A 26,501-nucleotide genomic window follows, 5' to 3' on the forward strand; every position below is an offset into this window, starting at 1 on the left:
CTGCCTCCCTTGCTGAGGATGACACCTTTTTCATGCTTTGGGATTCCTTTTTGCTTTTTTCCTTTAAGTAGATAAATGCAAAAGGAGAACTAAGAGCAGGTAATAGGAGTAGGATCCCTCTCCCGTTGTTCTCAGTGATGAAATCCTTTTAAAACACACAAACACTGTGATTATCTGAAAGAATCTGAACTGTGAGAGAATCCAAATAATCTTGGTCTCTCTCCTAGAGTGGTGATGCTCAGTAGGCTACTGTGTTCATCCACTCATGTAACTCTTAATAAGATCCCTTTTATCTCTGATGTCTAAACAATGATGGAAATGCATGTTTTGGATGTCTGTATTTGGCTTCATGCCTTGGACTTGTGTATTTTTCATATTTACTGTTTCTCACATGGCTTATGGTAGCATGGGCTCTCTTAACATCTCACTGTTTTTCCATCTGCTGAGAAACTCATTCTTCCCATGAGGTATATAATGGTATCTTACACAACTTTTATATCTTCCAAATCCCAGTGATTCAGACTTGCCTTATGATTATTGTAAAAAAATGAATTCTGTTTTACCATAACAGAGTTTAACTCTTGTCTTGATCTTTAGGTGCTTTTCTAGTCTTGGTGATCCTAATCCAGTTTGGGACTAGGGCTAGTACTCTTAAAACTTGATGAACACAGTGATTTTGGATACTTAATGGAAGAGAATGATTTTGGTGAAGTGTCTGGAATCTTCCTGAAATCACTGAGCTAGCTTCACGTGCTTATTACAGTACAGAAGAGCTGGATTTTTTTAAATCCTGTGTTTTGTTTTGACCAGAGTAGATTCTGCCTTCTGTATAATCCAGAGGTGGTTCTGCATGCACTCAGATGTACAAATCAGATCATTAACCACTGAAGGAGGTGTAATGGGCTGTGAATTGCTGCTTTCAGTGAGGTCCCTTTTCTGGATTTAGTCTGAAAATATGGCAAGGATGCTTAATAGACAAATAACATCCTAAATTTTCCTCCTGCACTTCTATTGGTGTAGGCAGAGTGGGTGGATGGCTTATTAATGAGGGCTTTGGGAAATTCAGTGCCTTGGGCTTGGCACTGGTGAAGACAGTGACATTTTCCCATTAGCTTTGATGGAAGCAGAATTGAAACTCTGTTTGGGATTTCAGAAGTAGTTAGATTCAATACTCTCATGGGCTGGATATTTTGCTGTCATTTGGCTGGCTCTTTTAATTTCTTCCTTTCTTGTCTACGCAGTGGTGCTGGTTTGAATCTGAATTCAAGGCTTACAGTCTGGCTTTGTTTATTCAGTGAGTAAATGTTTTCCCTATTGACGTGGAGCCCTTGCCAAAGGTCATCTGCTAGCTGCAGTGTGTAGTAAAACCTCAGTCCCATGAGGAATTCTTCCACTGTTTTCTCCTAGCATTTATGTAGTTTGCACTGCTCAGAAAAATCCAGCAGCCCCTTCAGTTACAGTGTTTCCACTGTGAGTTCACCAGTGTTGTGTGCAAGGAAGAGGCTGTTACAGAACTACCTGAGAAACTTTCTTTCCTTATTCAGTGGAAAAAACCCCCTCATTATAATAAATGCTGAGGAAGACTGGCTGTGTTTGACTTGTCTCTTAAGCATGGAAATTTTATGTAGTGTGCTTTCATACACCGCTTAAAAAATCCTTTAAAGTGAAGCTCCTGTAGTTTTGATGATAAGAGTTAGTTGCCCTTTTGTGAAACGTGGAACAGTTAATTAATCCAGTGACCAAACCCTTGTGTACATGGACACAGAAGGGTGCATTTAAGACACTTGTTCTGATGTGTAAGATGACACAGTGAGGAAATGGAGATGGGTGATATGGCAGGGATTGTCTTACTCCTCACCTTTGTAGCTTCTTTGTGGCATGAGAGAGACCTGGAAAAAGCTGCCCATACTCTTTTTTTAATTCAGTTTATGATCAGCTGTCATCAGAGCTGAATTAAAGGACAGTGGTAAAGACCCAGAAGTACATCACACTGCCACTAGACTAATTTTGCCACATGTTTGCCTTACTTGGGAACAGCTGTGTTAAAGCCTCCAGACTCATCTCTCACCCATGGCATTCACATTCCCTGAACATGATTCTTTCACCCAGGGTTTTTCTCCTGGGAAGCTGAAAGGCAGCGAGAGAGGCCTCAGAGAAAAGAAAAACAATTCTTATCTCATTTGTTTCTCCTGTGCTGTGCTCACCTGGAATGTGTTTGGAGATTGTTTACCCACAGGTGATTGTTTCACTGCATTCTGCTGTGGGTTATTTTCACTCTTTGGCCAATCAGGGCCAAGCTGTGCTGGGACTCTGGAAAGAGTCACGAGTTTTCATCATTATCTTTTTAGCCTTCTGTAAGTATCCTTTCTGTATTCTTTAGTATAGTTTAGTGTAGTATTATTTAATGTAACACAGCATAATAAAGTAATATATTGGCCTTCTGATAAGATGGAGTCAGATGCATCATTCTCTCCCCTCGCTGGGGTTGCCTGCATTTACAATACTCACCAAAACTTGAATCAAACACCCCTTGCCAATACAACTTGTTGTTCCTAATTCTTTCTCTTGTGAGCAGGCTCTCTCTCCCAGGTCCAACAGTGTACAAAACCACTCAGATCCACAAAAGAACTGGAAATTTCCAGATGCTGACTTGTGGCAGCTAGTTGGCCAGATATTAATGTCTTGCCAATGGAAAATATCAGAACCCATGAGAACTGAATAGTAATCTGTGTGGGTGTGTATGTGCTGTGTGTCTTCTAGGGAGGCTGTTGATTAAAGAAATCACTTCTGAGTGTTAAAATGTTAATATTTACATTGCTGCATTACAGGAAATAAATCTGGATTTTTTTGTCATGCATTTTAGCTGTACATCTCAGAGTTTTTGTGAGGAATTTTACTTATTCCCTTCTGACCTTAAGGAGAGTTTGAGGATGGTCTGATAGGATTCTCACAAGAAGTTTGTACTCCTGCTTGTGTTTCTTCTTCAGTTTTCAAGGGAACAATTGGTAGTTAAATGATCTTGGAAGTCTGGCTTTTAATAAAATGGCAGTCAGTTATTATTTTTCTTTCTTTTTTTCCCCTTCATAGAAAGAGGGAAGAGTGCCAATAACTTCACCGTCTCTTATATTAAAACACTAATATTTGCTTAAAAGCATCCTCTCTGTATTCTTACCTCGAGAGATAAGATTTTTAGCTATTTCCTGGGAACATTGCTTCAATTTTGACCATTATGCATATTCTGTGTAATGTCTGTTATTCATTGCTGTGTTCCAGAGAGGTTTTATCAGGGCAGATTACTTAATGTAATCACTAGCTGAAAAGAGAAGACAAACAGGTAACTAAAACCAAAATGTTTTCAGTCATACCTTTCCAATTAAGATGTTGAACAGCTATTTGACTTCTACAATGGTTTGCTAACATTTTTAATAGAGAACTTATCCCATCCTGTGCTTTCTGATCCTCGAGAGGTTTCTGTGGGCTGGTGTGAGGTGGTGCTGCTCTTGCAGACTGTAGCCTTACCCATTTTACTCCTACCATGCTTATGCACAGACAGTGAAGGAATGAGCGGTGTGGGAAGCCTTTTGCATCAGTTTGCTTCAATTTGTCTACAATTAATGTCCAGATCTGCAAATTCTGAGTTAATGACATAGGACTTAGCTTCCCTATCAGATAGACCTAGTACAAGTCCTTCATCTCTGCAACCCAGAAAGATTTATTGGCTTTTTATTTTCATTGCTGCTGTGTAGTTGGCAGTGGAAAATACCTGCTGTACCTGTGAATCTTACTGTGTTGAAATTGGTTGATTTGCACAGGTATAATACATTCTGGTGTCAAAGCACTATCTTGTCAAAGGAGTGCAGATTCTTTCTCTTTTTCCTTCCCTCCTGTTACAATATTTCTGAAAGCTGACAGAGACTCTGTCAAACACTTTCAAGGCAAAAAGGTATAATTTGTTTGGAATGTAGTGAATAATTATGCAGACAAAAATCATGCAGCCACACTGGGAGATTTGCTGGGGAGAGGAAACAACAGCTTGTTCTGTGGGCTCTACTGTGTGTGTGTGTGGCAGTGTGCTTCATTTTGCAGCAGAAATCAGGTAACCAGTGTAGCTATCTAGGACATTAGCTTCAAAGAGTACATCCCAGGCTGTTGGCAGAGCTCCTGGTCAGTTATTAATCTGCAGGAAGTCATTTATTGATGCTCAGGGGGAAGGATGCTCTGAAGTGGCTTTTTTGGAATGCTGGGTGGAAGGCAGGTAAGTGCAGTGCAGCCAGGACAGGCACACCTCAGCTGGGAGATGGGAAACAAAACACACCCAGGAGAGTGACCACAGAAATTCAGGATTGACTGGCTTTTGAAAGAGTTTCCTGGGGGTTTGTCACAGAAGCCTGCAAATTATCATTTCTGTATCCCAGGTCTGTCTACCTGGTCCCAGCATTCCAGATCTCAGCGTCGCAGGACTTCGTGCTCCAGAGATGAGGACCGCAAACCTTCTGAGGTATTTCTGGAATTTAGCTTGCATTTTGTTACATCTCTCTAAGTGCCTGTACACACAATATATCCATCCATCTTTTCTGGTAATGGATCCCTTTTTTCTCATTTACTTTTTTTTATTTTTTAAATTTTTTTCCCTCCCTACATTTTGGCTGGCACATACTTCCCCTCCCTCACCCCTTCTTCCCCTCTCCCCCCTGCCCTGAAGATTAGAGAGTTCAGCTGTTGGCACAGCTCCTGCCAGCACCAGTTTCTATCTGTGAATTTTGTTGTAGTCTGACACCCATTCAGCATAGCTGCAGAGTCTTTCTTGTGCTATTTTAAGCATCAGGGTTTATTTGCAGCTTGATTTGTGAACAGTGGAAATTTACATTAGGTGCATTTATTTCATAGTTTGTACTGGGGCTCTGTGTGTGTGATCTTTGCTAAAGTGCTTGTCAAACTAGAAATCTGCTTCCTGACAGTTCTGTCTCGTCTAGTGCTTTGAAGAAATGCTATCAGGGGAGATAAAAATCTTTGAACTTTCCAGGTTGGATCAGCTGTTAGTAACACACAAAATGTGATCCATTTCTTTGGAAATGTTCTTGCTGAATCTTCCTGGCTTCAGGCAAAATACTACACTGCAGACTTTGTAGAAGCTGCAAAGAAAGGATTAGCTCTGGGGGATGGAATTTCTCATTTATTGCACTTGCCCAGGACATGTATTCTTTACACATTAGTGGGTGGTGTTGAGGAAAAACTGCTTTATTAATCTCCCTAATGACAGTGTACCTGAGTCTCAGAGAAGAGTTTTCACAAGGAGAATGCCATTCAGTGTGAACTGTGCCTAGTACTGGTGGTTTCCAAACTCCTTTGCTTGTTGGCTGTTAAAGACCTTTTGTTTTTTGCCAATGTGGAGATCCCTGGTGAATTTATTCTTGTTAACAATAGATTTGTTTTCCTTAGTTACTTTTCATGCATCTCTTAGAAGTAGCCCCTTATACCTCCTTTTGAGAACCACCTTGTGAAAGGCTATCAAGAAATGATCTGAGATAATTAGGAGTCTTGCTGTTGGGTTTTTTGTGTGCTTCTGCTTTCTCCTCTCCCTTACCTTTTGCTGTCAGAATCTCTGCAGTTTTGTGCTGTTCTCTCCTGTTTTCTCAGTCTGGATGAGCTTCTCTTGTGCTTCCCTTTAGCTCTGCTCTCCAGCCTCTCCCCCCTGCTCTGTCCCTGCTCACTGCTGGCAGCAAAGTGACACGCAGGGACTCCCTGGGTGAAATCCTGGGCTCATTGAACTTGGTGGCAGAATTCCCACTGACTTCAGTGTGGCCAGGGTTTCACCCTTTAGCTTTGAAGTGTTTAGTGCTTCTGAGAGCCAGCACTTCTGTAAGCTCTGCTTTCCTCCAGGCACTCTGATTGCATCAGCAGCCAGAGCAGAAAGAATGGTGTCATGGGGCCACTGGCCTGGGAAAGGAGTTTCTTGGCTGTCAGGTGCTGCATTAGCTTTGCTTCTGAGGGAGCTTTGTGACAAATTTATCCAAGAGCCTGAGTTATTTTGGCTCTGAGATTGAGCAAGGTTTGCGTCCCATTTTATATTTTTAGTCTTCTCTTAATTTGACTTTTGATTGCTTTAAGTCAAATCACTTAAAAGTGCAGAATCCCTTGGCCAGCTGTGCTTGTTTGTTTTGTGAGCCCATTTACTTTGTGGCTTACTTTTCATTTCTTGATTGAAGCCTCACAGGACTCGTAATTTAATTGTTTTAAACATCTCATTATATTTCATTACCAGCATTCACCCTGTTCTTCCTATGGCAATCTTTTTCTTTACTTTTTAATGTTGGCAGTTTTTCCTGAACGTGTCAAGACAAGTGTTAAGAAAAATGTCATGATTTGATGCTATTTTAATGATAAAACCAGAGTAGAAACAGAAACATATGTAGACAGAAGTGGGACAGTATGTGTGTGTTGGGAGGGAGGAGAGGTTTTGAGATGTGGCAAGGCAAATCACACTTGAAAACATTCTCAGAAATGCAATTAGCTATCAGATAGACTAAAATACTTCCCAAAAATCCGGGGTTTTCAGGTGTGTGGATGGTGGGAGTGGCTGCCTTGGTTGCTGTCTGTGCACATCTGGTTCTGCCTCAGCCACACACAGCAGCGAGCTGGGACTGAGGTGACAGCATGGCCATTGCTCTGGGGCTGGGAGGATGGGTCACTTTGCCCCCTGAGCAGCCTCATAAGGAGTCTAGGAGCACTGCCCTGAAAATCCAGTGTTTTTTCTGCTGTAGCTGCAGTGTGGGGCTCTGTGGATGCTGGTTCTGACCACCACTGACTGAGAAGTCTGCAGAGAGCTCTACCTGTCATCTTCTTGTCCTGGTGGTGCTAATCTTCTTGTCACCTTGCTTTTTAACCCTCTCCTTTGAATGAGGCATGGAGTAGTTAGAAATTAGTGTTGTGGAGGTGAGGAGGGCCTTGCCTTTTGTAGGGAGCAGGGGGTGGGAAGGGCTGGAACTTGTGTCAGCAAGTGCAGGCTTGTAGTTGGGATGCTTGTGATAGCAGCACTTGGCTGAAGCTGCCACAGGAGTGAATCCCTTTTTTATTCCATTCTGTGCCTTGTTGAAGACAGCATGGGCTGCTTATTGGTGGCTGCTAACCCACAGGTTGCCAAACATCCTGCTGGCTTTAGAGCTTGATGCCTTTGCAAAGGAAAATTACAGCTGTGACACAGAGGTGTCTGGAGCTGATTGAATAAATAGCTGTGCTGAATGGGGAGCTGCCTCCAGAATTCCAGTTTGGTTTTATTTTTTATCTTTTGGGTTATTTTTATAAGTACTTGCACAAAGAGTCATCTTCTTAGAATTTCCTCTTGAGGCTGGTCATGGTGGAGTCATGCTTTGATTTCTACCACAGGGAATTTCTAGAATGTCTTGGTATGAGTCAGAGCTCCAATAATTAAAAAAAAAATTCCAAAAAGCCTGGAGCAAAAATGAATCTTTTTTTTTGTGCTGCTTGGAGCTCCTGCAGCTTTTATTGCAGCCAGTATGGAGATGAAAGTGAGTAACACCTTTTAGAGCAAGTGTGCAGTGCAGGAGGAGCTGCAGGACGTGTAGTGCAGTTAGGTGAAATCATGCAGTCAGTATTTGTGCCCTCAGCCACCCCTTTCCCTGCCGTGAAGCCAGTCCCTGTTCTGCAGTGGGCTGGTGGCACAGTGCCCTTGTGTTACCCTGAAGCTGTCAATGCTCAATATCAAATGTCAGTGTCTCTGTTTTTCTCTCTTGGTGCCTCTCTTTGCAGGTGTTCAGAACGGACCTGATCACTGCCATGAAGTTGCATGACTCCTTCCAGCTGAACCCTGATGAGTACTATGTGCTGGCAGATCCCTGGAGGCAGGAGTGGGAAAAGGGAGTTCAGGTGCCTGTTAGCCCAGGGACCATCCCAGAACCAGTAGCCAGGTACCATTTGGAGGAATGGGAATAAATACACACATGTTTGTGCTGCATTGCCTTGACTTCCTGAGCTTGGTTGCACAGGAAGGTCTTGGTTCTCAGAGATGAACCTGGAATCACCTTTTGGAATGGTCAGAGAGGTCAAGAGTCAGGCCTGTTCTGCCCATGTGGAACACAAATGTCAAAGGACTGTTTTTGGCAATGGGATGTGATAAGAGAACATTAAAAATAGCTTCTATTTTTAATCCAGACTTGAGCTCACTTATCATTGCTGGAAGAGCCCTTGGCTGGTGTTCCTTCTGCTTATTTCCAAGCCATAGGTTCTTTTCAAGGAACAGTTGGACAAACCAGGCTTAAGGGCTAGAGAAAACACAGCATTTATTTTGTTTTCATAGGGCTTTTTTTGTGATTTCTTTTATTAACCTAAGAAATTGATTGTGCAACATTTCAACTGTTTTAAAAACCATCCAGATGTTCATGTAACTAAATAATGTGAGATTTTCTAGCTCTTATCCAAAAGCCCCTTATTTTCCTTGCCATGTTTGTTGCACATAGATACTATTTCCTGTTGCAAATTAAACACTGCAGTCCTAAGGGCAGGAGTGTGCTGCAGCCCATTTTATGCTTAGTAGGGATTGGAGAAAATAAGAGCAAGGATTTTTGCCATTTAATCACTCTAGATCTCTTTGAGTCAGTCCAGACTGGCCCTTAAGGCATTACCAAACAACCCACCACTGCTGGTGGGACCACAGCAGCTCAGTCCTTGATACACAGCAAAAAAAAATTGTGATGATGGAGCACTGATTGCTTCTTGAATGGTCTGTATCTGCCAGCTTTAGCCTTGGATGAAGGCCTCAGGAAAGTTTGTTAGTGTTGATTTTGTTCTGTGCAGCCACCTGCAGGGTGCCCCACTAGGAGGGGCTAACCTGCACATCAGGGAAATCTGTCCATCCTTCTTCTGAAGGATTGGACCTGGAGCTCCAAGGACAAGGTGGCATTTTGCCCTCTGCTCAGCAGTGCAGGAGATGAGAACCCTTTCCCTGCTCCACACTGAGCTGTTCCAGTCCCTGCAGAGACACACACACACACTGTACATGTGCACTCACACTGCCTGCTCCTCTCTGATTCTTCTTTCAGCATCTCCCAAGGCTGTGGGAGGGCCACACACTCCTGAGGAAAAATCTCCCAGGGGATCCCTGCCCTGTGTCTGTCAGGAGGGGCTTTGGTGGCTATAGCAGGCCCAGGTACTCACTTGGGAGAGAGCAATAGAGATGTTGCCCCAAGTTTAAGGTGAGAGGCAGGGAAAGAAGGCAGCACAGGGGTAGGTATTGGCACAGCAGGCACCACTCCTTGTTTTCTACTGTTCACCTGCTGGTCACAGGGGCCCTTTGATGCCTGGGTATTGTTCTCTTTGCTCCCTTACAGAACACTCAGAGAGCCCTGCCCTGGTGCTGCTGGAGTGCAGGAACAGCTCTGAGCCTGAGTTTGGGAGGGAAGAGGGTGGTTCTGTACATGGAATAAGCTGTAGGCAGATCATAGAGCCAAGGCTGTATGGGGAGAACATAGCAGTGAATACAAGGCCGTGACTGGTGAGGGCAGATGAGCAGGAGACAGAAGTGAGGCTGTGTGGAGATTCACTGTGAACATGTGCTCAGAATGACAATTCAGCTCAATGACTTTCAGTCTGTAGTAGGGGTTGCCTTTTTTTTTAACTTCTTTCTAGCAGAAATAAAGCCAGGAAAGGGAGTTGTTTTGAGGTCAGAGTCACTGTGCTTGTTTCTTCTGTGCTACTACTGTGGCAAGGTGCTGCCCAGAGGTTATGGTTTCCACAGAGAGGTGCTCAGGAAGGAATTTATGATAAGATTTGGAGAGAAGTGCCCAGTTTAAAGTACATTGTGAATACACAATAGTCTGTAACATTTGAACACTGTAATATGACCAGAAACAGTTTGGGCAGCGCAGCTAGGCTGGCAAGGCCATTCACATTTGTATTTTTCACAACACCTCAGAAGCTCCAAATTCAGCATTTGGCTCTTGCTCACCATTTCTCTGAAATAAGCTAGAAGAGGGGAAATAAGCTAGAAGCTTGAGGGATATGCAAGACTGAAATTGGTAGAGGATTTACAGAGATCTGTTTGTGCAAATACAGCAGCAGCAGCAGATCAGGGTTTCTGCTGGGAGTTAACACATTGGGGACAGAATAGAGCGGGGTATGGAGGCTGTCCTACTCCTGGTGGGGTTTAGCTGTTCCCAGTGGAGAGTTGTGGCAACACAGGGTGGTGCAATCTCCTCCCTTTTGGCGCCAACACCCCAAAAATTCACCTCCAGTGGTAGTGCAGGAGGCAGGCATTTGACAGTGTGGCCTGTTGCTCCTGGAGGGACCTAGGGTTGTGTTGTGAGGTGGGTTTCATCCAAGCTCAGTGTCAGTGTGTGCTGTTGACTAAGAGAAAGGGCAATGTCCTCTACTGAGATAGCCAGAAATGTTTTTTTTTCATTTTTTCCTTGAATGTTCTTACGGTCAGTATTTTAGTTAAAAAAAAAAGTCTTAAACCAGAGTTTAACGTTTGTATATATGGCAGCCAGTATGTAATACAGCATCCCTGCTTTGGCTTTAAAATTTTGAATTTCAGGTAAGAGCAAGCACAGCTGTCGTCTAATATTTAATTTAATTTAAAATTCTGGCAATGAATTGGTTTTCTAGACAACTCCAGATAAACTCTTACCCCAATGAGTTCTGGAAGTGCCTGGAACTGTTTTCCCACCTCAGTGGTGCCAGGTGTTTGCTGGGACAGTTAGGTGGCCGCCGCTGCTGCTTGTTGGTCACTTAGAGCAAAGAATTTGAAATTCTCTAGAGCTGAGCCTCCCAGCACTCCTCACGGCTGCCTGCCTCGTCTGTTTCAGAGTGGTGTCCGAGACAAAAGCCGTCACCTTCACGCGGCCCAGGAAATTCATCGTGTCCTCGGGCGCGGAGCCTCCAGAGCTGGGCTACGTGGACATCCGGACCCTGGCGGACAGCGTGTGCCGCTACGACCTCAACGACGTGGACGTGGCATGGCTGCAGCTGGCCAATGAGGAGTTCAAAGAAATGGGTGAGCACTCAGGGATTTGCTGCCTTTTTGTTTCTTTTTGAAGCTGGAAGCCTTAAGAATAATTTCAGGGGGTACCGGTCGTCTGTTCTTTTGGGTTTGGATTGAAGGTGCTTGAGACAGTAATTTGTGTTTGGACTCAGGTGTTTATTATTTCTTACCAGTAAAGCAGTCTCATTACTGTGAGTTTGGCAGCTTTTCATTAGAAGGTACAAAATGGCCAACAATCTCTTGTTACGAGGTCTTTTAAGACTAAACTAGCCAATTAAGAACTGATACTTAGTTTTTTTTCCTTTTTAGCCTGATAACTGATCTTTGGAAGTATGCAATGCAGACTTTTCTGCCCAATACTACCCAATATGCTGCCCAAACCCATGAAGAAGAAACTTAGGATGACACCCTGTGCCCTCCATCTTGCTTCTATTTACAACATACTAAAAGTCCCAAAATTTAAATTTCTCACTAAGTGATACACTTACACTACTCTCTATAATCTTTTTCACACTTTTGTGGATTTTAGTGTGTCTTGAAGTCTAGGAAACATTCTCCATGAATGAGGGTCAAAGTCAGTGCTCCCCTGGGGGTCAGGACACTCCAGAGCAGACAGAGAAATATTCCCAGTGCCCTGGGTTTCCACAGGCAGCAGTAGGAAGCAGTTGATGTATGAGGAGGTAGTAATCATGTGAGCAGAGCTGATGTGATTAAGCCCTAAGATAGATGTTGGTAACTCCGTGTTGTATCTGCTTAGACCTGGTCAGAATCTGGCCACATGTTTTGGTTTTTTTTCTCTACTGCTTTCCATCTCACAAAGTTCCCAGTTTGCCATCCTTGTTCTCCAAGGGAGCATCAGAGAGACCACCCTGGTAGTTTTTCCAGATAGTCCTATTTCATTATTTTAGCTCATGGTGTTCAGTGCAGAGAAGGCAAGACAAGTTGTTTGGCAGCTTTAGAGAATCTCTGCCAGCTGAGTGGCACAAGGAATGGATCAGGGAGGAATTCCTGCACTGATTTATTGGAGGGAGCTCCCAAGCCTCACTGTGACTGTGTGCTGTAGTTCCAAAACATTGTTTGGCAGAGGGAAAATGCTGTGCCAGGTAGAAGAGGTTTGGACATGTTGGTGAACACCTTTGGTTTTTGTTTTGGCCCTGTGGCACTTCCCTGCTTTGGACTGCAATTTAGTCAAACATGTTTTACCTGGCTGTGGCCCATTGCTGGCATGGCTGAAGAACTGGTAAACCACAAAATGACCATTTATAATTCTGTTTCGCATTCTGAACCAACACATGAAAGAAACAGATGATGTCTTGACAAAAGCCAGGCTTTTTTCCAGATCTCACATCAGCCCTGCTCAGGTTTAGTGTTGGGCTTAGAGGGTTTCAGTTTATGGTTCCAGAGTTTAGGTTACCTTTCCAGTTATCTTCAGGAGAACAGCAGCAGTAAGTTCCCTTGGCTTTCCTTGGGGGAAAAATGTCCTTTTAAATGTTTCTTTGGTATCCTTCTATCCAGTCTATCTGTTTTTTTGCCAAAACCAGATGAAGGCTCCTGTAGTGGAGTGTGAGCAGCACAAGAGGGGCAGATTTGTACCTTTGCAGGGAAGCCCCATTCTGCTACACCAGCATAACCTTTAAGGGTACATGCTGCACATGGCACACTGAACAGCTAGAATTTGTTGGATCTCAGGTTTTGGTGTAGTTTTTTGGGGTTTGTTTGCTCTAAATCATTACCCACTCAGTTCTGCTGTATGCAGAGGGAAGGAAATGCTCATGTCAGTACCAGACAGTGTGTTGGGGGTCTTGAAAGATGTACATGGGTGCTTGGTCAGACACTCCACACTGCAGATGCTACAAATGGGCATTTGAAAAGTGAGCTGCTTCCTGATCTGCACCTGGAGCACTTCCTTATGGTCTCCCTGGGGCCATGAGTTCCCTGTGTTTCCTTTGATCCCTGTAGGAGTGCTTCAGGTACTGAGAACATGTAGTGGTTGTTGTAAAAGGATGACTGTGAACATCTGAACAGGAGCTGCAGCTCCTGCTCCCCTTTCTGTGACCCTTGCAAATGCACAGGCCTGTCACTGTCATATTTTCTGAAAAATCCCTTCACCAGGATTTCTTCTCCTGGGAAGTTGAGAAGCCTGAGAGAAAAATGTAAAAAATAATTATCTGATTGCTTCTCCTGTGTTGGGCTGCTTTGGAATGTGGTCTGGACATTGTTTACCAACAGGTGCAAGTTCAATTGCTTTCATGTGAGTTGTTTTTACTTAATGACCAATCACCATCAGCTGTGTCAGACTCTGAGGAGTCAGTCATGAGTTTTATCATTTATTCTTGTTAAGCCTTCTGTCTGTATCCTTTCTCTTTCTTTAGGATAGTTTAGTATAGCATTAATACAATACAATATAATAATCAGCCTTCATGGCTGAGAGCATGGAATCAGATTCATCTCTTCCCTTGTCCTGGGGACCCTAAAAACTCAACACAGGCAGTCAGTCACGTCTCCAAGGGTCACTTACAAAGTGAGAGTAGATAGGATTCAGTTGGAAGCTGGTGTAAAACCTGCCATCATCTGCTTTGCTGGTGCAGCAGTTCTGGGTTGCAGGGCAAAATCCTTTCATCAGCAGGATTTTGGATGTTCCCTCTTGCTGCTTTTCACTGCTCAGTTTGGGTAGCATGGGATGCACTGATGCCTGCTGCAAGGATTTACCTGTCAGCAAGGGAAGCTGGAAGTACTTTTGTGGAGTGTTTGTCTTCTGATCTGGAGGAGCTAGAGAGGGTTTTTATTCTTTGTTTTGTGGGATTTTTTGGCTCAGTTTTTCACAGGGAAAGCTGAGAGTTTTCTTGTTAAAACAGCCATCCTGAGGTTGCCATCTCCTCTCTGTACTAGTTTCAGCTAGGACAGAGCTAATTTCTTCTCAGTAGCTGTTACCAGGTGATGTGGTTTGGATTTGTAATGAGAATGGTGTTGATAACACACTGATATTTTGGGGTCTGTTCCTATCCTAAGTCAGGGGCTTTTTTTTCCTTGTTCTTTCCTTTTTTCTTTCATGCTTTGTCAGGGAGCAGGTGAGCAAAAGCAACTGGGAGGGAGCACATCCAGGACAGGTGACCCAAACTGACCAAAGGGATGTTCTCCATGACAGAAGGTCATGCCCAGGATATAAACTGGGGGAGCTGCTTGAGAAGGGAGGCCTTTCAATTTCTAAACACATCTGAACTATAAAATACCACAACATAATGGGTCTGTAACTGTGTGTCATGAATAATTTTCTGATGGATGCTGTTGGAAAAGAGGAAATTTCAGTTTAGATATTGCATTTAGTTATTGTCCTGTATTTTGATGCTGCTTTTATTACAGTTTCTCACTTTTTAAAACAAATTAATTTATTGTTGTAGCCTCTGATGGAGACCTCAGTTGGGATTGCATCTTGTTGGGGTTGGAACTTGTGATAAACCAACAACTGTTGTTAGAAATTGCAGATTCCCTCCAAGTATCATAGCAGGTTTTCTCATGTATTTTCTCCCCCTGCTCCATAACTTTTGGTTCAAAATACTTCCAAATCTTTCATCAAAGAGTCAACATCTGGGTGGCAGAACTGGAGCAAAAGCTCTGGTGGTTGGATGGTGCTGTCCCAGAAGGAAAAATGAGAACAAAACTAGGACAAAATCAGTCTTGGAAAGCTTTTCTTAGAATTTGAAAGATTTGGACACTCCACTTTTGTTAGTTTAATACAGTTATAAGACAGCTTTGCCATTTTTTAACAGTTTCCCTGGTTTATGCTGGAACAGGCATGATTGTCTGGAACAGGAATGAAACGTGTCTGCATGGGGATTGGCTCTTCAGAAAGAAGGTGGAGCTGGTTGTGGTGTTGGTTATCACTCTTTTCTCCAAGTATGTGAACAGCTGCTGTGTTTCAGGGATGCTGGAGCTGGATGAGTACACCATGGAAAGGGTGATGGAGGAGTTTGAGCAGCGCTGCTACGATAACATGAGCCACGCCATCGAGACGGAGGAAGGGCTGGGCATCGAGTATGACGAGGACGTCGTCTGTGACGTGTGCCAGTCTCCAGATGGAGAGGATGGCAATGAAATGGTGTTCTGTGACAAATGCAATATCTGTGTGCACCAGGTATGGCAGCAGCACGGTGTCAGATGGTAGCAAACTTTCCTAAAAATGAGCAATCAGTAGGGACACAGGTGGGGTTTATTCCAGAGAGCTGTGCTAAGCAAACACTGCTGTGTGTCACCTTTCTGTGGTAGTTCAGAAATGTTCTTAATGTAAAATATACAGTTTTAGCCTGTTCCCATGGATGCTTCTTACTCTGGCAAGTGCCTTCCGATCAGCCTGTCGTTCTTTCCCAGCTTTAACAAGTTTCTATTGTCATTCAGTGTTTGGAAACATTGCTGGTTGAATATGAGCCAGCAATGTGCCCTGGTGGCCAAGAAGGCCAATGGCATTAGGAATTGTGTGGCCAGCAGGAGCAGGGAGGTGATCCTCCCCCTGTACTCAGTGCTGGTGAGGCCACACCTTGAGTGCTGTGTCCAGTTCTGGCCCCTCAGTTTGGGAAGGATGTTGAGATGCTTTAGTACATCCAAAGGAGGCAATGAGGCTGGTTGGGGGCTTGGAACACAAACCCTGTGAGGAACATTTGAAGGAACTGGGGTTGTTTAGCCTGGAGAAGAGGAGGCTTAGGGGTGACCTTATTGCTCTCTACACCTTCCTGAAGGGAGGCTGTACACAGCTGGGGTTGGTCTCTTCAACCAGGCAGCACTGACAGAACCAGAGGACACAGTCTCAAGCTACATCAGGGAAGGTATAGGTTGGATATCAGGAAAAAACTCTTCACCAAAAAATAAGTACTGGAATGCTCTTCCCATGGTGCTAGAATCACCATATCTGGATATGTTTTAAAAAAGACTGGACATGGCACTTGGTGCTATAGTATAGTTGAAGTGTTAGGGCATAGGTTGGACTTGATGATCTTAGAGGTCTCTTCCAACCTCAGCATTCTGTGATAAAGGACTAGGCCTGTGTACAAGTGACTATCCCACAAGATACACTGAGCAAAGTTGGTTTTTCAGACCTGTAGGGTTTCTCTGACCACATCAAACCTGCAACTTAAGTGCGTTAAAGCCGATGGTAATTGGGATCGAGGGCTCCATAAGGATGCGACCTTTTGAAAAACCTGCCCTTAATTATTTACCAACCTGCACTTTTCCCTGTGAGTAAAAATAACTCGGAGAGATGTGTGAGGCTGTGTGAAAGCATCACTGAGGTGTTTGCTGTGGTCTCTTTGCCCCACAGGCGTGCTATGGGATCCTGAAGGTGCCCGAGGGCAGCTGGCTGTGCCGCACCTGCGCGCTGGGCGTGCGGCCCAAGTGCCTGCTGTGCCCCAAGAAGGGCGGCGCCATGAAGCCCACCCGCAGTGGCACCAAGTGGGTGCACGTCAGCTGTGCTCTCTGGATCCCAGAGGTGGGTGCTGCTTGCTTCTTGGAACCCTGAATGCTGAGAATTGCAGACCCTCTGTGCTGAACCCCAAGAGAAAACTGCTTTTGACCTGAGGCCGTGGCGAAGTTTCCAAAATTGAATTGTAAAAATTGTATAACTGGGATTACGGGCGTGTAGTTTGAATAGAAGTGTTTCATGTCACAGGGTGGAAAACTTAAGAGTCTAAGGTTTTAGAATATAGTAATATATATAAAGTGAGATGGAGGTTTGGTCCTTCTTCTTCACCTTCTTCTTCACCTTCTTCTTCATGGGTTTGGGTGGTTTTGTGTAATTGGACAGAAAAGTCCGCATTGCGGACTTCGAGTGGTTAGTTTTTGAGTTAAAAGTTAAAATAATTTAGGTGTCATTTCTTAATTGGACAGTTTATCCTTAAAGGCCTTGTAGAGAGAGAGAGATACAGCTGCATTTTTTAGTTTGTTAGAGTGAAGTGCTGTAGAAGTCACAGTTTGTGAGACTGTAATATAGATAAAAACTAATAAACCTCTGAGTGCAAACAGGAAATACTGTCTTGCTCATTTAATCCTGGCCCTGGTAAAAAAAGAAGCAAAGACTCCACAGGTGCTGTTCCTGGGATTCTGGGAGAGGAAAAAACCTCCTTAAAGCATTATTCAACTTCAAAATGAAGCATAAAAGCTTCTTGGTTAGGTAAAAAGTGTGGCAGGGGATGATGCTTCACCTGTAAAGAAACTAATTAAATCTCCTCTGTCAATCAGAATTAGGCCTTGGAAAATGAGGCCTTTGCTGCTGGCAAAGCTCATTTAACAAGGACACCAGATACCATTTCACTTTGTAAACAGAACATTAAAGGTGAATCAGGAAAGTTTGACTATGAGAACCCACAGGAATTCTGTCAGATTCAAAGTGTTCATCCTGTATGATAATCTTAAATTGGTGGGCTTCACCTTGAAACTGGTTGGTTTGTTCACAAAGTGAGAAACTGATTTTTTTTTTTAAAAATGAGTTTTAGATCCTGATTAAATGAGGAATTTAGGACACACTAAGTTATATATACAGACAAGGAATATGACTTCTCTAATAAAATTTTTTATTTAGTTAACAGTGTCATAGTCACTCCAATTTTTTGACCATTTTTCTCTTAGGTGAGCATCGGAAGCCCTGAAAAAATGGAACCCATCACAAAAGTTTCCCACATTCCCAGCAGTAGGTGGGCACTGGTGTGCAGCCTTTGTAATGAAAAAGTTGGAGCTTCTATACAGGTAATTTAACCACATAAATATCCACATGTGTTTTGTCAGTTTTTAGTAGATAGGAAATGTGTTTTCTCATTGTTACTGTGGACTTCACTGACCTGATCTCCACCAGAGCATTTTACACTGGGCAGTGTTTCTTGTGCATAGTTATTTTGGGTTGTTAGCTGTAAGGCACCTGTAGACCCTTTACAGCGGAAAACCATTCAATAATCCTTTTAAGAAAAATTTAAAAATCTATAAAGACTGAGAAAACATATTACCAAACCTCAGATTTTTGAAAGAGGAGACACTGGGACAGCAGACAAGATGTTGATCTCCTTTACTTGAGAATAAATGATGAGGGAGTGTGAGGACAGGTGACCCATTTGGGGCAGTGTTGTGCTTGTGTAGGAAAAGACAGTAAAAGGTAGCTCAGCATTCTGGTGATGCTCCTCATCCTCAGAGCACTTCCAGCAGCAAAACAATCCTCAGGAAGCTCCCAGAGACAGAGAGGGATGGTACTACAGCCTCATAAGGAGGCTGAAGTAGAGCTTTTGCTTCTGGGGCTAGCCTGGTGGTCAGACCAGCATTAGGACACAAAAATGGCTCAAGTCCTACACTGTTTGAAATGAGTTTATCCCCATTTCCCTTTTCTCCTCTGCCCCATATTATTTGATTGAAGCTGCCAGGAAGAGCTGTAAATCAGCAACACAGCAGCAGTTCCAGTGAAACCTATCACAGGCCACTTCCATGTGAGGAATGTATGAACTAGTAAGTGTTAACTAGAGAAAATAAATCTGTCCACAGCATATAAGTTTGCAACCATAATCCCTCCTTGCAGAGCCATCCCCTTCCTCTTGGCTGCTGTTAGGTAGCTGAAGCTGTTTTTGTCTGTTCTCCAGGCCACCTTCTGATATGTGCGCAACAATTAGGAAAAGTGGCAGCTGGAAGTGTGTCAGGCTGGTCAGGGAGCAGCTGCAGTAAGCTGGGAAAAGCAAGATTGCTTATTCCCCCAGGTTCAGCAGATTTCCTCCCAGTGAGACAGGCTTTCCTCTCTTCTCCCAACAAAACATGAGCTGCAGTAATTTAGCCAATTATGGCTAAAGTACTTCTCTCTACTGCCCAGTGTTCCAGTTGGGATGCTCCTGGCCTGTGTTAGTAGGAGAGGAAAGGGCAAAAGATGCTTCGGTATTTTTAAATTCCTTTTATATGTTGCTTTTATTAAAGACTGCTCATTTGAAACCTGTGCAGTTTAAACCCTGCCATACCTTTATAAGCCATCTGGCTGCTGAGCAGGAAAACCCAGAGGAGAGAGAGATTTGGCTACTTTACAAAGCACTGTGCAAACATCCCAGTGCACTGTATTGCTCTTTCAGGGTCGGTGGCTTGGGTTAAACATAGTTTTGTTTCCTAGTTAGGAACACTAATGCTCATTTCCACTTCAAATCCTGTTCACCAGAGGTGTGAGTGGCTCCAAACACACATGTATGTGTGTTTGTGTATACATACATATTTATATGTATTTAAACCTTTCAGCTGGCGGCTGGTGGTATGTATGATAGAATTTTGCAAAAGGAAATGAGATATAATGGAAGTGAAGTGCTAAATCAGCTGAACTAGTGCCCATCACTCTATGATGGCTGAATTCACTGAGTAGGAAGAAAAATGACAACATTTGAATTTTCTGTTCTTCTCCTCTCCAAGGTGAAGTGAAGGCTGTGAAATGAAGTAATGGTTGACAGTGATTTAATATTTGACATTATAAAATTGGGATAATGGGGAAAAAATTCCCTTTGGTTGAGGCCTTTTGGATAGCATGGATCCAGGTGCTGGGAAAGACTTTTAATTAAAACTCTCAGACTGGCCTGGAGCCACCACAATGTTTTTTCCTCCCCCTGGTGCTGGCACATTCCAAAGGCGAACACTGTACTTCAGTAACGGTGTGCTGTGCACAAGTGGCTCTGGTGTCACTGGGAATGTTCCTCTTGTGGCTTTTTGTGCATGGAATAGTGTGCTGGGGCTGGAAGGGGGTTAAACACTCCTGTCCCTCTGGGCCACTTGATCGTTGGCTGGCCTGAAGGCACTAAGTCATAACCCCAATTAAAGGGAGCAGGGAAGCACGTGCAGCTAGAAGCAGGGCGTGGTGACAAGGTTCTTCCAAAGCAGCCCCAACTTCTCCAACAGTTCTAGGCAGTGTGGCTTCTTAACTTTTATATTTAATTGGTTAATTGTAATTCATGTTCTCTAGTGTTCAGTGAAGAACTGCAGAACAGCCTTTCACGTCACGTGCGCCTTCGACCACGGCTTGGAGATGAAGACCATCCTGGCAGAGAACGACGAGGTGAAGTTCAAGTCCTACTGTCCCAAGCACAGCTCCACCAAGAAAGGGGATGCTGAGACTTTGAGTGAAAGCCCAGCTCAGGAGAACAGGAATGGGATTCAGGACACCTCCCTTCCTGCCCACATGGACCCTTTCCACAGCATGGATCAAAACCAGGAGGAGGCCCACAGGGTCAGCCTCCGCAAGCAGAAGCTCCAGCAGCTGGAGGACGAGTTCTACACCTTCGTCGAGTCTTTGGAAGTGGCCAAAGTGCTGCGGCTGCCTGAGGAGCCCGTGGAATTCCTTTACCAGTACTGGAAACTGAAGAGGAAATCCAATTTCAATAAGCCTTTGATTACCCCAAAGAAGGATGAGGAGGACAATCTGGCTAAACGGGAGCAGGATGTTCTGTTCAGGAGGCTGCAGCTCTTCACACACCTCCGGCAGGACCTGGAGCGGGTAAGCCCCGGCGCTGCCCGTGCTGGTCACACTTAGCTGAGTTCCCACACTGTGCCCAGCCTGAGTGCAGCTCAGCTCAGAGCTGTGCTGTCAGGCAAGGCCATTAACACTAAATTTCTCCAGAGCACAGCAATTGCCCTTTGCACACAGAGGTCAGTCACGGGGCCAGCGGGTCTTGGCGTGTAGCATTCAATCACCTGCAACTGCACTGTCGTGTTTTCGCTCGTGCCTTTTTACTGATTAACTCTGACTGTACTGCACTCCCAGCTGAAGCATTTTCAGCCTTTAAGGGCTTTCCATGCTCCTTTCACCCAATGAAAAGGACGATGAACCTTACCTTGTTTTGCAGCAGATCTGTTTTTCTTTGGCATACCAGAGTAGGATGATCAGTGTAGGTGTGGGAGGTAAATGATGTTTGATTTATTTAGGTTTTGAATGTTTGAAGAACAGTTCAGTAAGATCAGTTTGGTGTTTCAATAAGTACATCTGATCCTGGATTCCTTTCTTTTTGGGGTAATTTAAGAGCTCTTAGAGCCAGAAAGAACACTGAAATTAGTTTTTCACGTCCCTGCAGCACGTGGCTCATGTGGGCCATGGACTAAAGCTGGCTCAGGAGGTCCTACCTCAGTAACCTGTAGGTGAACCAGAGCCTCTCTTTCATAATACTGTCTAATCTTTAAATCAGGACAGCAGGTTCTCATGGATGTACTGCATCCTTTGTAAGGGATCTTGATGCCTAATTACTCTTACAATGAATTGCTGTAGTTCTTGATTTTTCTCCTGGTTTCAACTCCAGCCCAAGGACCTTCTGTAGCTGTTCAGATGGTCCAGATCCCAGCTGTTATCTGGGATCTTTTGTTCCTGCTCCCTGTGCTCAGGCTTTCTTGTCATCTTCTCTTTGATCAGCTAAATAATTAGAGTTTGTAACTATGTTCTCTGGATCTTAAATTATTGTGTGTGAGTCCTTTAATTTCTAAATATAATGTTAAAACAGAATACGTGATTTTAGTAATATTTTAATGTTTTATTACTCTGTTCCCACTGATTGTTCAAGATAATTTGGATTTTAAAAAAGGGACCTTTACAAAAACAAACACACTTGTTACATTTCTCCAGATCAGGCCACAGGGTTGTAATTCATAGGGCACCACCTTGCACCACTGAGAGAGGAGCCTTAGAATCATCCACCTGTGCTTCTCAGTCATTCCCTCACCTGGGAAGTATTAAATACTGAGTACATTCTAGGATTTCCAACATTTCCCTAGTTTTCATGTGTATGTGACTCAGGTGTTGGTAGAAGTTTCTTCTGTGCTGTGGTTCTCCAAATCTGATGGGATAATCTGTCAATTAAATTGCCTGTCAATTCAACAGATAATTTGTCAGTTAAACAGACTCGTTCTCTAAGAATTGTGTTGAAGGCAGTTAAATTTAAATTGTTTAAATTCAAATGGTTTAAATTTTAATTGTACACCATTTATTTAAAAGGTGTGTAGTACTCCAGCTGAATTAATTCAAAACACAGGTAGGGCAATATCCTGGGAATACAATTCCTGTAAAACCCACGCCCTTGCTGTCTTCCAGGTGCGTAACCTCACTTACATGGTGACACGGAGAGAAAAAATCAAGAGATCTGTTTGCAAAGTTCAGGAACAGATATTCAACAGCTACACAAAGCAGTTGGAACAAGAAAGAGTTTCAGGTATGCCTCAGTGTTCCCTTCCTTGTGTCAGAGCACAGGGACAAGGTTTGCTTACAGGCTGTGAAGGACAAGCAGGGCCTCATTTGTTCTCATTTCATTCCCCAGAAAGATGAATACCTTCAAAATTCCTGCAGTGGCCAGATTATCCTTGAACTATTGAGTAACTAATAAACCATATTTGAGATAGCATCAGGGAGATCCACTTGCTGTTTACTTTTTGCCTCTGTCTCTGAGGACAGAGGAGTGTTAGGACTTGTGTTTGCTACAAGTGTAATTAGGACCAGGTACAGGAAGATAAAACCATGACATAGCCACAGAGCTGTGACCTAAAAGTACAGGACAGGCAGCCAAATAGCCATTTCTGATGTGAACACGTCAGGCATGAGGAGCAGAGTTAAAATAGGTACACTTCAAACTGGTGTTTATCTCCACAGCTGTGGGATTGCTTGACTTGAACTTATTTTCCTTCCATGCAGGTGTGCCTTCCTCCTTCTCCTCCATGGAAAGCACGGTGCTGTTCAACAGCCCGTCGCTGGGCCCCGACGCGCCCAAGATCGAGGACCTGAAGTGGCATTCTGCGTTCTTCAGGAAGCAGATGGGCACTTCTCTGGCCCACTCCTTGAAGAAACCCCACAAGAGGGACAGGGTAAGAGACAGGTCTGGGAATGACAGCAAATCCCTGCTGGCACAGCCCAGCCCTAGGGAAGGAGGTGCAGCTCCAGGCAGCTTTTTCAGTTTTGACAAGCCTTTGGCCGAGACGCGGGTCGGGTCAGCACAGCAGAAGAACGGCGTGGTTCTAGCGGACCACAGGAAGAGAAGGGACAACCGCCCACAGTGCGAGGGGGCCAAGGCAGAGCTGAAGGAAAAGACTCCTAAACACAACCACAAACCCCTGAGACCCACGGAACTCTCTCAGAGGCAACTGGAAAACAAAAGGGCTGTCAACCACTCGGGTGGGAGGTCAGCAGCGCCTGGCACTCGGAGGGATATAGTGCCTAAATGTAACGGGGGTCTGGTCAAAGTGAACTCCAATCAGACAGTAGTTAAAGTGCCTACCACGCCCACGAGCCCGGGGAAAAACTGGGGCGGATTCCGAATTCCAAAGAAGGGGGAGAGGCAGCAGCAGGGGGAGAGCCTGGAGGAGGCCTGCCGCCAGAACTCGGGCTACCCCTACCTGGGCAGCGTGGGCAGAGTTGCAGCCAAGGAGAGGACAAAGAGCAAGTTAAAGCCTGACAGCGAGAACGATGGCTACGTCCCCGACGCCGAAATGAGCGACTCGGAGCCCGAAGTGGCTGAGAAGAAGTGCAGGCAGCAGAGGCTCAGCCCCAGCAGCAGCATGGGCAGGAGAACGGACATCATTCGCAGGAGCATCCTGGCCACCTGACTGCACACAGGGTGGGGACACCAGAGTCACACTGCCTGCAAGCCAACTCCACCTTACCCATCGGTGGGAGAGAGGAGCATCCTTAGAGCTACAGACTGACAGAATGGAAGCCCATTTTTCCTGAGTTGTATAAGTATGTTTACATGCACTTAAAGCTGTTTTAAGCTCTTTGATTTTGTTTTGTGTTTTTGTTTTGTTTTTTTTTCCTCTCTCTGCCCCATCCACACCCCCTCACCCTTCCCATTTCTGTGAGAAGGTTGAATCTCCCTAATTTGCAACTTTCTTGAGTAAGCAGAAGAGTGACATTGCTACTAAAACAGGAGTTGGGATGCACACAACTCACAAAAATCTTTTACAAGGGGCTGGGGGAGGGCAGGAGGAATCAGGCTGCATTCATCCCTTCTAGCTAAAAGGCACTGAAAATCTTACTCCCTCCCCCTGACTTCTGGAAAAGCACAAGCTCGTAATTTAACTCATGCGTATTGAATGGAAGATGGTTGTTAGACCATCCTGCACTGCACTGGTAAGTCCCATGACAAATGCTCCCCATCCCTGGGCAGGGGCTGCTCTCTCTCCTCTTTGCAGAATGTGTTCTGTTGTGTTCAGTTGGAGCACGGGTGGCAGCTCAAACCCCTCCCTATGCTCCAGAGTTTACATGTCAATGATGACCAGGCACAGCCAGTTGTTGCACTGTAGGAGGAAGAGGAGGAGGAAGGGACAGGGCAGGGCTTGAGATGGGGACTGACACAAAGGATGTTCCCAAATGGCTCAGTTCTGAGCAAGGGGCAGGTCTGGGGGTTCCAGCACTCCATGGAATAACCTGTCACCCATGGTCAGGCATCTGCCATAGGGAGTGTGATGACAGTTCCTGACAGAAGTTTTCTACGGCACTAGGCAGGAGGATTTCCCAAAGGCCACCACAGATGCACTAATGATATGTACTGGGAGAGTCAGGCTTATGACACTAAAAGGTTGCTTTAAATGGACACAAATATATATTTTTAAATAGAATAAAACTCAAAGGCAATACATTGTGATTAGCTCTTTACAGTCAAGCAAAGAACAAACTATTTCATTCTATGATGGATTAGATTTGATGGAAAAGGGAACTTGTATTCTGACTGTGTACTTTTTTAATAATTGCAAGTGGCAATAATGAGTAAGCTGTGAGCAATAACATGAACAGGTTGTGAGGATACTGTTGTTTTGTACTGAGTGCACACACTGCAGTGGAGCATTAAGAGCCTGTCCATTCTGGAATTTTTCATAGATGTAGGAGAGGTATGTACTGGTGAAAAAGCAGCAGCAGCAATGTGTTAAAGAGAGGCATAAAGAACCTCCTTCTCCTCCCCTTTCCCACTCCCAGCCTGCTGTTATGGCATCCACTCACCATGGAATGCCTGACCCTTGCCTCCCCAGGAGGGAGCACTGACAACACAGAATTCCTCTGCCATAGGACTGAGGATTCAATTAAAAAGTAAAAAAGGCTTAACACCCTATCTTGCTATGCAAGTTAATGTTATCAATTAAATATTTCACCAGAATGCATCCCTCTTTTAAAACTCTGAAGTCTTAACCTTTTGAGCAAGGGGAATTTTATGTAAGATAATACACTTTCAAAATCCTGTTGCTGGTCCCAAGTCCCAAGAATAAGGACATGATTTACAGAGGTGAAAGTCAGGCAGGGCACTGGTGACTGAGGTTACATAGCCATGTCTTCAAAGTATGAACAGCAGACAGAGAAAAGGTAAAAGCCAGTAAGTTCTACTCAACATCCAGCAACATTCTCCAGACAGGCACTGGTATTTTCTGTAAGAAAGAAGCTCATGACCACACAGGAATTGTCAAGCCATAGATGGAATAGCCTAAATTTGGATTCTGAGTAAACCTTTAACCTCACCCCCTTGGACAGAGGTACCTTGTTAATTTGCACTATATGATGATACTTGTGTTGTGCAGAGTGAATGCCTTAGCTGCTGTGTCCCCTGGCACTGAGGGCAGGAAGCTTTGGGAGGTTTCCAGTGGAGCTGACCCCAAACCAAAAAGGCTGCGGTACGAGCAGCTCTGTAAGTTCCTTTTGTCCCTGTGCTTAGCCCTCAGCAGGAGGTGCTGCAGGTACTGCAGTGACAAACCCACCCCTGTGTTTTACTGGGATTTGCTGGATTTCTGTTTCCAAGTGTGACCTTTCCTTGTGCTGACTGACCAAGAGATCTTTGATATGATCCGTGTGTTCTGTCCAACCGTAGGCTAGCTGAACGTCTGTAGAGTTGCCTGGAATGCCATTTGTTAGGTTATAAACTCACACAGATCTAAATGAAGGGTTCATGTTGTGTACAAATCTTGATTTCAGAAGTTTGAGACAATTGTGATGACATTTGTAAAACTTGTACAGATTTTTCACTATGTGCCTAGCTTTGGTGTCCATTCAGCTGAAATTAATTAAAAAAAAGGTGCATGAAGAGAAACAGAAATAAAAAAATATATGTAGAGATGACTATTTTATATTACATGGCCCAATCCTGTATTTATTTTCTCCCTTTTTTGAAGTATTTCTAAAGACCTAGTTGAAACAGCTGTATTTTTTGTTAAAATATTCAGTAGAATTGTGCCTTTTGTCTGTATGTGAATAAATGCTGTACATTTTTGCAGTATCCTTGGCAGCAGTGGTTTAGACCTCCCTGTATTTGTATTTGGGTTCTTACAAAAACACTTCACTGCAATGGTCTGAACAGCTTTCATGGATTAGTACAGGTATCACATTGCAGCTGCAAGATTTTGTAAATCTTTAAGGTTTTAAAGGTTTCTTTGTTACTGACAGTTGTGCCCATCCCATCAGCAGCACACTGAGTGGTTTTCCCCTTGGCATCCTCACAGAGATGCTGCTTACCTCAAATGATTTACATTTGTAGACAGAGGATGTCCTTGCACAGTCCATGATCTC

At 44.1% G+C, this 26,501-nt stretch overlaps 1 protein-coding gene across 4 annotated transcripts in view; it reads left to right on the plus strand.

Annotated features, from left to right (window-relative positions):
• Positions 1-26,501, plus strand: part of JADE1 (jade family PHD finger 1) — a 47,016-nt gene that overhangs the window by 18,482 nt on the left and 2,033 nt on the right. The window contains exons 3-11 of one of the 4 annotated variants that reach the window (XM_058803967.1): positions 4,416-4,498; positions 7,768-7,925; positions 10,821-11,008; positions 14,917-15,128; positions 16,305-16,472; positions 17,609-17,725; positions 19,947-20,477; positions 22,059-22,176; positions 22,653-23,693. In XM_058803967.1, the coding sequence (XP_058659950.1) occupies positions 4,416-4,498; positions 7,768-7,925; positions 10,821-11,008; positions 14,917-15,128; positions 16,305-16,472; positions 17,609-17,725; positions 19,947-20,477; positions 22,059-22,176; positions 22,653-23,560 (2,483 nt within the window). In that variant the 3' untranslated portion in view covers positions 23,561-23,693. Of the gene's footprint in view, positions 1-4,415; positions 4,499-7,767; positions 7,926-10,820; positions 11,009-14,916; positions 15,129-16,304; positions 16,473-17,608; positions 17,726-19,946; positions 20,478-22,058; positions 22,177-22,652; positions 26,212-26,501 lie in introns of those variants that run through there. The other 3 variants (XM_058803968.1, XM_058803966.1, XM_058803969.1) reach the window with 3 other exon arrangements.

This window comes from Ammospiza caudacuta, chromosome 4, assembly GCF_027887145.1.
Source record: "Ammospiza caudacuta isolate bAmmCau1 chromosome 4, bAmmCau1.pri, whole genome shotgun sequence".
NCBI lineage: Eukaryota > Metazoa > Chordata > Aves > Passeriformes > Passerellidae > Ammospiza > Ammospiza caudacuta.